Raw genomic sequence first — 11,568 nt, forward strand, 5'->3', positions numbered from 1 at the left:
CCCTCACCCTGCTGCTCTCCACCGGGATGCTCCTGCCCAATAAAGTCTCTTGCTTTGTCAGCACGGTGTGTCTCCTTGGACAATTCATTTCCGAGTGTTAGACAAGAGCCCGCTCTCCCCCTTCCTGCAATACCACTTCTGGGAAACCTTCCCAGTTGCAGGTATTAATGTAGTCAAACATGTTTACTGAGCAACTACTAGGTGCCGGGCATGACACCTAGCGGTGGGGGTAAGGTACAGCAGTGAACAAGGCAAGAAGGTGCTTGCCCTCAGTCTGGTCCAGGGAGCCGGTCAAAGGAAACAAACGTATAAATGATGTGGTAAGTGCTATTTAAAAAAATACACAGGCTGGTGGGAGAAAATGTATGTCCCTCTGGTCGGAGAGCGCCTCTCAGAAAAGTGACATTAAGGCTGAGACCCGAGCTTGGTCTTCAGGAGGCACTTACCTTAAGACATTATTCCCACAGACCTACTTTGAAAAACGCCTACAAAAGGAAAGAGCGGGGCTTCCCTGGTGGCGCACTGGTTGAGAATCCGCCTGCCGATGCAGGGGTGACGGGTTCGTGCCCCGGTCCGGGAGGATCCCACATGCCGCGGAGCAACTAAGCCCGTGAGCCATGGCCGCTGAGGCTGTGCATCCGGAGCCTGTGCTCCGCAACGGGAGAGGCCACAACAGTGAGAGGCCCGCGTACCGCAAAAAAAAAAAAAAAGAAAGAGCGGACTTGGTCCACAGAGAGGCGGCTCCCAGGCATCCAACCTTAGCTGCAAACTTTGACTGGCACTAGAGGGCGCCGCGGGTCTTCCCAACCCCCATGAGGCACCGTGGACACAGGCCCTTCCTAACCTCCGGCACCTGCCGCGCCAAGGGCCCGAAGTCCGCATACGGACAGAGAGCAAGGGCGGCGGCGCTAGGAAGCCCGGAGGCCCTAGAGCATCGCGAGGGGTCACGAGGCCCTCAAAGAGAAGACATTCTCAGGATCACAACCCAACCAAGGGCAGATACTCTCTCGCTTCCTCCGGGACAGCCGGTTTCCGGCGCCTCTAAACCAGGAAGTGCTGGCGGCGTCCAATCCTGGCCCTCCTTCCGAACTTAGCCTTAGCGTCCGCTCCTCGCCCGGGCTGCGCGAGGCGAACGGTCTATGGTTACCAATCAGCTCTCAGGAAAGGCGCATGCGTTGTCAAACGAACGCAACGTACGGGAACTTTGACCTGAAGACGACTTACTCTCGTCTGCCCCTCCCTCACTGCGAAGATGGCGGTCTCTAGAGTGTGGTGCGCTCGGGCTGCTTTGTGGGGTTCGGCGGGGCCCCCTGGACCTTATGTCGCCCGGAGGCTGCAGTTTGTTCGCTCTGGCCTGGCCTGGGGGGCCCTTCGGTGAGGGACTTGGAGAGAGAAAAGCATTTTTGACGTTCAGGCTCTTCCAGTGTCTCAGTTTTGTTTGCATGCTGTCTCTTAATTTTCAGGGCTCCACGCCCCGGCCCCTGGATTTTTATTCTGCCGCTCAGAATTCGCACCGGGATCCCTGCTAGAGACCTGGCTTCGTGACCCTCTCAATTCTCAGTGCCCCATGTTGTCTGAATTCCCCACGTGTCCTGAGCCTCCCTTTTCCGGCTCAGATTTTACTGCTACTTATCTGGATCTCACCTCTCTGGCTTTAGCCTGCTGCTCAGATTGTCCCTCAGGCCTTCCGCTCTCTCCAGACTCACCACTTCCGCGACATCCATTCTTTCCTGGCCTCTCATCTGCCCTATCTGTTTTTCTCAGTCTGACTGCTTATCTCTCCATAATCTCAAGATCTTTGGATTTCAGAAGTTTCAGGTCTTAGCATACATTCTCTGAAGCAGATGTTTTACATTATGGACCCCAGGCGTGAAGGGGCTTCCAGGACTGGTTCACAGATAGCCTCTTTCATCTTCCTTGTAGGTCTTCAAAGCTTCACCTTTCTCCAAAGGCAGATGTGAAGAGCTTGATCTCTTACGTGGTGACCAAGACAAAAGTGATTAATGGGAAATACCATCGTTTCTTGGGTCGTCATTTCCCCCGCTTCTATGTCCTGTATACAATCTTCATGAAAGGTAAAGACAAAACTAAAATAAAAATCCATTGAATCAGCTCTTGGGCAGTGTCAGAGAATTAGAATAAGTAAGATCACTTGCAGGCTCTGCGATGGGGGTGTAAGCTGGTATGTCTTCTGTTTCATAAATGCTTGAGCATTAAACTATTTCTTATAAGTTAGCCCTTCTTGATGTTTCTAGAAAGGTATGTTGAGAAACAACTTCTGACAGCACCCAGGAGGATTATAGGTATTTTTTCACTTTTCTTAACCACACATCTGACTATAGTAGAAATTATTTGTCGTGCACAAGGGCAGAGATCTATAGCTGCACAGACCTGCCCTGTGCTTTACCAGTTGACTTGGCTTGTAAGAAAATGTGGTCTAATGTTTGTCACAGATCTCTCCTGGGTAGCACGTTGTGGAAATAGCACTACATGTACTTGGTTTCTGAATGTTTCGGTTCAAATCAGAGCTCTGCTAGTTACTAGGAGATGGTACAGTGTCAGGTGTCCACTGTGGAGCCAGACTGCCTGGGTTCAAATCCCAACTAGTCACTAGCTGTGTGATTGGACTTGTTACTTAACCTCTCTGTTCTTTGGTTTTCTCATCTGTAAAATGAAGGTAGTAATAGAACCTACCTATTGACTGCATGGCTATGAAGATTAAATAAATCCATACATGTAAAGTCCTTAGGACCTGATTCATAGTAAGTGCTCAGTAAGTGCAGCTATAACTATTATACTCTATACTTTTTTTTTATCATAACACCAATTATAGTAAACTCCCACATTGTCAGCTCTGAATATTATCATAATTATTACTAGCTTCATGTACTTGCAAAAGCTGTAAAGTGGAGATAAGAATGGCTGCTTTGTCTGCTCCCCGATTTATAACTAGAATCAAATGAAAAAAAGAGTGTGAAAGCATTTTGGTTGTTTGTGTTTAAGCCTTTTATTATAGAAAATTTCAAACATAACACAAAAGTAGAGTAATACAATGAACTTCCATATTCTCAACCTCACTTCAACAATTACTGACTCATAGCCACCAGTCATATCATTTATACATTGGCTTTCTCCTGTATTATTTTGAAGCCAACCTAGACATTATACCATTTCATTCATAAATAGGAAAACATTTTTATAAACTAAAGTTCTAGATCAGTGTAAGGATTATCTTGGAATGAAGAGAAAATGCAATCTTAGAAATATGTTGAATTCCAGTAATTATAAAAGTGTTCTAGAAAGGAGATAAGTTAATATCTGGTTGAGATATACAAAGGGTTAATTGAGCAAGACTTCCTGAGGTTAAAGAGCTTTGAATTTTTATTTTTAAAAGGGAGTGAGTAATGAACCAGAAGAGGGAGACCATTCCCTGGTAGATCACAGAACGCCAGCTTGGCAGGAAGAGAGGTGATATGCTGGGGGGCAGGGGGGTGGAAGGGGGCAGAGGGGAGAAGGATAAGAAACGAAATATAGGTCAGCCTCACAAGAGTTTCAAGTGACCTAGCTTAAAGCTTTGATTTAGAGTAGCATTGGGGAGGGAGGGACAAGTGTGTGTTGTGGGTGAACATGGAACAAAAGGCTGTGGTAATCAGATTGGGATAACATCACACTCTGTCCTCTACTTTAATGAGGTAGGATTGCAGATGTTATGGGCTGATGCCAAAAAGGCTAGAAGAATAAAGACAAATATGTGGAAGCACAATATAAAGTTTCATCAACTTTCATACCGGGAGATGGAGCATTTGAGACAGGTATGCGCCAAGGGCAGATATCCAGAAGTTTACGGTGATATAATTAAAGTTAACCCAGAACTCAAGTCTTTTCATTCCTATTTTCTTCACCACTGACCAAGCTGTTGCCCCTTGCCATGATATCAGATCATTTGTCAGAATCATTTCATTCAGAGTTGTGAGCCTCCATAGCAGAGCTCCGTAGAGTTTCTGGAACACTTTCTGAATAAAAGTTGTGAACAGTAAAGTCCAGTTCGTTTCTGAACATATAAAAATCTGCAAGGAAGGATCCAAAGGCAGCAGGAAAGTAGTATTTGGTGGTAACTTGATGGTAGTTTTGAAGCTGAGAGTAAGAATCTAGGACCATTCTGTAGATCAGGAAGAATTTACTTAGGGATTTGGTATACTGACAGGCCCTGTATTAGATGTTGTTTGGGATACAAAAGTAAACAGATCAGGGCTCCTGTCCTTAAGGAACTTACCAACTAGAGGTAGAAATAACCTCGATCCTTACCTGGGCTCTAATAGAAGTTTACTGCACAGTGGGGTGGAGGGATTGTCCATTGTACTAAAAACTTACTTGGGTTAAAACTGCATCTGTGTTTATTTCTGCTTAGTTCCGTCGAGACGTCACCAAGTGTCTTTTCCTAGGTATTCTTTCCATTCCACCCTTTGCCAACTACCTGGTCTTCTTGCTAATGTGAGTACAGAGTTCTGTCTCTCCGGCATACTGAAGATATGTAGATTTTTTTTTAACTACAAATTAGGAACTTTCCATTTCAGAAGTTAGGCAGAGGTTATCAAACTGCTGCTCCAATTTTCTCATTAGCCCAAGGTTCATAAAAGCCAGCTGGGTTACTGCGAGGGCTGTAGGAGTAGGTGGCCTGGCTTCTCCCTGTCTCTTAGCTCTCCTGTATGATGTGAAATAAGATAATGATCTTTTCCATCATCCCTAGAGGCAGCAACCCACTCTCTTAGAAGCATAGCAACTTGGGACAATTTTTTTTCTTCAGGAGGAAAATGCATTTCATATTCTGATAATACAAATCTTTATTACTTTACCTTATATCTGAAGATGACAGGTTTAAACTATGACCTTGCATGTTGTTCTAGTTATCTATTGTTGTATAACAAACAACCTCAAAGCGTAATAACTCAAAACAACCACCATTTTCATGATTTTATGGGGCAGGGCTCAGGTAGTTGAAAGATTTTTTTCCCTTGTCCATCAGTGATAGTTAAAACTGGTGAATGGACTAGTCTGGACAGTCTAAGGTCACTCTTAGGTCTGGTGCCTTAGCCGGGATGGCTTTGGAAGACTGGAACTGTCAACAAAGGTGCCTGCATATGGCCTCTGTAATGTGGTGGCTTCAGGGCAGCGGGACTTCTTACATGGCAGCTTAGGGCTCTAAGAATGAGTGTTCCAGCAAATAAGAATTTGCATGGGGCTTCCCTGGTGACACAGTGGTTAAGAATCCGCCTGCCAATGCAGGGGACACAGGTTCGAGCCCTGGTCTGGGAAGATCCCACATGCCGCGGAGCAACTAGGCCCGTGTGCCACAACTACTGAGCCTGCGCTCTAGAGCCCATGAGCCACAACTACCGAGCCCATACGCTGTAACTACTGAAGCCACTCTCAACCACTGCACCACCAGGGAAGACCTGCATGGCCTTTTATAACCCAGCCTTGGAAGTCACAAAGACTTCTGCTCTATTCTGGTGGTTGATGCACTCACCCAGATTTTAAAAACCAGAGGCACAGACCTCACTTCTCAATAAGAGGAGTGCCAGGGAATTTGTGACCATGTTTTAAAACCACCGCCTGTATAGAGAAATGAATTAGAGGAATTCCATTTTGTACATACATAGGGACTGTGAACAGTTTGAGGTTGTCAACGTCACATACAAAATCCAGCTCTGTCTGCAGCTTTGTCCAAAATATGTTCATCACATGCTTTGATTCAAAAGGAGTCATTTTTCTGATCGCTGCGTACAAGGCTGTTCCCTTACTGCTTCCTTTTACATAACCTCAGTAACGTTGCTTGAAATTGCGCTTCAGTGTATCTTTAAACCTTGGTCTGACACTCATTTACAGGAAAGAACAGAAAGGTAGGGAAATAGTGTTTCCATCTCTTCCTCCAAGCATTCATGTCTGCTAAATGCTTTCTTAGGTCACTTTGAAAGATGCCAGTTTCAGCAAGTGACTTTGTGATTCCTTTTCTTTTCAGGTACCTGTTTCCTAGGCAACTGCTGATCCAACATTTCTGGACCCCAAAGCAACAAATTGATTTCTTAGATATCTATCATACTCTCCGGAAGCAGTCCCACCCAGAAATTATTTGTTATTTAGAAAAGGTTATCCCTCTCATTTCTGATTCAGGACTCCGGTGGCATATGACAGAATTGTGCACCAAGGTATTCCTCCAATTAACCCTTCCTGCAAACCAGGAATCTTGTTAGATCCAGCGTGCACTAAAACTGGGTAAGAAGGCTAGTCTGGACCTTCCTAACATCTACCCATCTCTTACCTCTCCCAAGATGCAACGTGGTACCCACCCAGCAATACATGATATCCTGGCTCTGAGAGAGTGTTTCTCTAACCATCCTCTGGGCATGAACCAGCTCCATGCTTTGCAGATGGTGAGCACTGAGGCTTTCTCTATTCCATGGCCTCACCTCGCTTCAGGTCTTACTTGCAGTAACACCGAGTTGACTTTCTCCCCCTATATTGTGTCACAGAAAGCCTTGAGTCGAGCAATGCTTCTCACACCTTATCTGCCTCCTGTCTTGTTGAGATACCGTTTAAAGACTCATACCACTGTGATTCACCAACTGGACAAGGCTTTGGCAAAGCTGGGGATTGGTCAGCTGACTGCCCAGGAGGTGAAGTCGGTAAGCGCTTGATTGCAATATCAATCTGCAGTCCTTGGTGGGCTTTTGAGCTCACGGGGCTGGGAGCTTCCAAGGAGCTCCTTGTCTTGCTTGTTACAGCAGAGCCCAGGCTCTTTATTCTCTCACCTCATTTCTATGTCTTTTTTTCTGAGTGAATTTAACTAGTGGGAAGGAGTTGCCCACAATAATTTTGGTTTATGTATGTTTTCTTCTGGCCCTTCAAAAAGCAAGGACACTACACTTTAGATCTATTGTTTTAGATTGTATAGGCCTTTTTGCTTCTCATCCTGTCCATCAGAGTTCATATTGCCTTGGTGAAAGGTTTCTTCTGGGGATGAGGTTTTAATTTATTTAAAGGGGATTTGGGATTCTCTGGGTTTATACTTCCTTGGCATACTTGCTCTGTGATAATTAAGGATTGTTTTTCTTCTGAGCGATCTAGGCTTGTTATCTTCGTGGCCTGAATTCCACCCATATTGCTGAAGAGAGGTGTCGAGCTTGGCTGGGAGAATGGCTACAGCTTTCCTGCAGCCTGAAAGGTGAGACATGCCTGTGGTTAGGCCACTAAAATCCAAGTCATTTTTGTATTTTATTCTGAGGTTTTATTTGAGAGTTCATTATTAAGTAGCGTGAGACCCTTATCTAATATATACGTCTAATTGAAAGGGCGCAGACCCACTTGCCTACAGGGCCTAGGCAGGTAATGAAGTAGACTGTGCAAGACAAGAGGGAGGACTAGGAATTGTGGGAACCTGAGTGTGAAGCAGGGTTGCCCAACCTTGGCACTACTGATGCTTTGCTGTGGAGGCTGTCATGTGCATTATAAGACGATACAGCAGGCATCCCTGGCCTCTATCCACTAGATGACAGTAGCACCCCCTCACCCAGTTCTGACAGCCAGAAATGTCTCCAGACCTTGCCATGTAACTCAGGGAGAAGCACCAGTCCCAAGGCATTCAAATTCAGAATGAAAACACTCAGTTGCCTAAACAAAAAGTATCTGCGGGTGGGTATTAGACCTATGGGTCTCCTGTTTGGAACCTTTGGCTAGGCCTCGATATCTTCTAAGCCTCTGAACATCAGGGTAGGCCTACTAATCTCCTTGGGGCTGAGAAATGTCCCTCGAGGACCAACTTCTACCAGAAAATTCCGAAGGGTGACAGTGGGGTTTAGTACCATTACCATCTCTGAATTTTCTACTGCCATCACATGAGAATCAAGTAGATATAGATATTTGGTGGAAGGAAAGAAAGTGTACATGCAGGGACTGGAATGAAGCAGGGGAACTTTGAGAATAGTGGCCTCTTAATGTCACACCTCCCTGTACTTGGCTTTCTGCCTCTGGTGTCAAGCCCTGCATAACAAGGTAGCTGGAAGGCAGACTCTTCCCTGGCCAAACCATTAATGTTGATGTTGTTTTCAGAAGCTGAGCTGTCCCTCTTGCTACACAATGTGGTCCTGCTTTCCATCAACTACATTGGGACAAGGCGCTGAGCCGACAAGAAGCGGGTGGCATTGTCCTGCATGCAGTCACGTAGTCCAGCAGCGTGGAACCAAACAGCACTTGTCAGCAAAGAGTGTGTGCCCTGTTAGGCGTGTGCAAGGCAGAGGAGCAGGTGCCCGTGTGGCAGCTGGAACTGAAAGAAACCCTCCTACCGGGGCGGCCCAAGAGAGGAGGGTTGCCATCCCAACTTCCTCAGAATTTGCTGGAGCTGGCAGCAGCCTTTGTATTGGGCTTTTACTATGGTGTTTTAAGTTCGGATCCCAGGAAGTGAGCTTTTGCCCCAGGTGGGAGTCCTCACGCACTGCCACATTTGTTACAGCTGTTTTGTTTTTTTGCGGTACGCGGGCCTCACACTGTTGTGGCCTCTCCCGTTGCGGAGCACAGGCTCCGGACGCGCAGGCTCAGCGGCCATGGCTCACGGGCCCAGCCGCTCCGCGGCATGTGGGATCTTCCCGGACCGGGGCACAAACCTGTGTCCCCTGCATCGGCAGGCGGGCTCTCAACCACTGCGCCACCAGGGAAGCCCCGTTACAGCTGTTTTTGTTCAAGACAGTTTCTGGCTGATGAGGGGAACAGCACTACTTAAACTGGAGCCTTTATATCCATGCATGTACTTTGATGCCCCCGTCAGCACTTTGATATGACCAAAAATAGGGATTTTTTATTTTTTGTTCCCCTCACAGGGATAACCACTTCCCTTTTTTTCAAATCCTTTGAGCACCTTAACTTTTTTTTTGTTAAGTAAATAACTTATGGGAACATTCTAATGGAAAGATAAAAGGAAATACAAGCGCTTCTTGACTCAAGTGTTTACAGCCTTCCCCTCCCTCTCTTAATTTCTGGACTGGGCTACAGCCCCTGTGGATCTTAAACGCTTTGCTACTTCCACTGTGTTGCAGTGATCCAACTGTAGGTGACAGTGGCTGCCTTCTTTGGGCCATGGATCAATCCTGTAAGGTACTAATTACTGCCCAGCCCTGGAGACCAGGAGAGGTCTACTTTGAGATAGTAAGTTGGGTTCAGCTTTTGTCTGTGTGCATCAGTGACCTGTAGTAACTTATTGTAAACGCATGAAGCACTGTTTTTAAGCTCAAGTAAAGACTGCCTGAAACCAGTTGCTGGAAATTACTTATGCATACCCTAATCATTTTACTAAGGCTCCTTTTACAAGACTGACTGACATAAGCTAACTAATGGTGAGATAACTGGTTGGAATAGAACCTTCTGATGGGATGGAAATGACAAAGGAGCTAATTTGAAGTTGATCCTCTTGCTGGGTTATAAGATGGTAACCAGGAATAGAGAATTTCATATATATATATACATATATATATATGTAAAGTAATGGAATTACAAAGTGGGCCCCAAGAGTAGGGACTGAGGTGGGAAAAGCTCCAGCAGGGCAGATCAAGGCCTGCTTCAGCTGAAAAGGTATGTTAGGGCCTATGATGCAAGTAAAGCTCTTGATGCTCCAAAGAATGTTCTATTTTTCCACCATAAAACATTCCTATTGTTAACATTAATCCTTAACTGACCTAATTGGTTTTATATACAATGCTAGAGAAGCATCTTTTCTCTAACAAGTAACTGACTTGTGGTCTGCCAAGATAAAGAATAACACACCATTCTTTTGAATATTTCTTTAATATTACATTTAAATATTCTCTTTAAATACAGCATTATCACAATGTAAAGGACCTAAAAGGCAAAAAAAAAATTTTTTTTTTCAGAGAACCAGACAAGCTTTGGATTCACATTGAAAATACTACCTGTGTACAGTATGTGAGAAAGGAAATTGGAAAATAATTAAGCGTTGTAATAATCATTTTTGATCTAGGCCTAGACTAAGTGGGACTGAAGCTCTCTGCCTCTGTGATCAGAGGCCTAGCCTTTCTAGCAACCATGAACTATAATTCTGTCCAACTCAGGTAGCACCAGAAACGAGATGGATCAGGTTTGTAGAAGAGGCCCTTTGCTTGACAAGACAGTTAATGCTAAACGTTAATATTTAGCATTTAAAAGCTTTGGATAGGTGAGTCAGAATTGCAGAGTTAATGAAGGGATGGACTTATATTAAGAAACTAGTTTTTCAGAAAAATCAAATTATCTTGGGAGGTTGGCAATGAGTCTAGTTAGATGCAAATTCTTGGTTTGATCCCAAATGTGTGTCTTACTGAACAGGTGAAATCCACTCCCTAGCTTAGGCTGGAGCCTTCCTAAGGAGGGAATGTATGACGCTCACCTTCACCTTCCAACGCAAACTTCTAGAAACATTTTTCTCCAAAGTCCCAATTAAACTTCAGTCTTATATCTCAGGGGACCAGTCTAAGGTGGCAGAGTATAGCTCAGTTCAGGATAACACCTAGATCTCAGGTACTTCAGACTCTCAACTCTATTTCGAGACTAGAGGATGGGGAGAGATAAAGGCCTATGACTTATTAACTCCCCTGCACATGTAAAACCCAGCAAAAACAGGAATGAACAGGAGAGGCAGAATGCGTTAAAAGATGTATCTGTGTTAAGTATGAGGTCTTTCAGGCTCAGTTTAGGTTTGATAGGTGAAATGCTGCTGTGATGTACGTGAAGGTTGCTTTCAGACACCAGGGCCTTAAGATCCCACAAGAAAAGGCTTTATGATTTATGAGCAAGATAAGTAGGAACAGTTACATCCTCCACCAAAAAAAAAAAAGTTTTTTACTTTTTTTTTCCTGGTTAATAAACCAATAGCAGTAATGAAGCATGGTGTAAAGGATGCTAAAGAAGAGTGTTTTGCTCCCTACTGCCTCCCTCTTCAAACAGAGGCCATAAAAAAAGAATGAAATAAAAAAGGCAAAGATAACTTTGCTAGTAAAAAGAATTCAGTGGCGTTCAATGGAGGACATCCTGGAACGTAAGCAGGACATAAGAGAACAGGAACCATATCCCCCCTAATTCAGGTACAAACTGAATCTGAGTCCCACTCTATAGACCTCAAAGGTTACAGTCAGAACTTGACTTCTTCAGAACCTGGAAGTTGTATGTAGCATTTAAGAACCGGTTTGGCTTCCAATCTTTATATATCGAGATGGGAGGGATCCAATAAGCATTTGCAGTTATTGGGGGTGAACAGTATAAGAACATTGTGTAAGAACTCTAACCCTGTATATCCAAGAGGGACCATGAGGGCAGATACAAAAAGGAAACAAAAACTAGTCGGTGAACTTGCCACATCCTACATTCCTTTAAAGCTCAAATTTCTCAAATTGGGGTGGGGGTGGGGGACAACCTGGGTGAAAAAGCAAGCATGGCACAAAGTCATCTTTCCAGACAGCAGCCTGTTCCTGCTGCCTCCTTTGGACACAGGTTAATGCTCTATATAGGCCTCCCATGGGATGTGTGAGC

At 44.8% G+C, this 11,568-nt stretch overlaps 1 protein-coding gene across 12 annotated transcripts; it reads left to right on the forward strand.

Moving 5' to 3' along the window:
- Positions 1–1,252: 1,252 nt before the first annotated feature.
- On the forward strand, positions 1,253–8,753 carry LETMD1 (LETM1 domain containing 1; the record flags this gene model as incomplete). 12 transcript variants are annotated; one of them, XM_079715505.1, is made up of 9 exons in its annotated part: positions 1,253–1,374; positions 1,903–2,075; positions 3,697–3,812; positions 4,409–4,491; positions 6,020–6,206; positions 6,330–6,431; positions 6,531–6,683; positions 7,126–7,222; positions 8,107–8,281. In XM_079715505.1, the coding sequence occupies 9 exons, from the start codon at positions 1,253–1,255 to the stop codon at positions 8,175–8,177; spliced, it is 1,104 nt and encodes a 367-aa protein (XP_079571631.1). The 12 variants fall into 12 exon arrangements, with proteins under 12 accessions (XP_079571631.1, XP_079571630.1, XP_079571632.1 ...); XM_079715504.1 differs by having other exon boundaries at positions 1,924–2,075; positions 3,697–3,851; XM_079715506.1 differs by having other exon boundaries at positions 1,924–2,075.
- Positions 8,754–11,568: the final 2,815 nt, after the last annotated feature.

The sequence above is a fragment of the Hyperoodon ampullatus genome, assembly GCF_949752795.1.
Source record: "Hyperoodon ampullatus genome assembly, chromosome: 11".
NCBI classification, from domain to species: Eukaryota; Metazoa; Chordata; class Mammalia; order Artiodactyla; family Ziphiidae; genus Hyperoodon; species Hyperoodon ampullatus.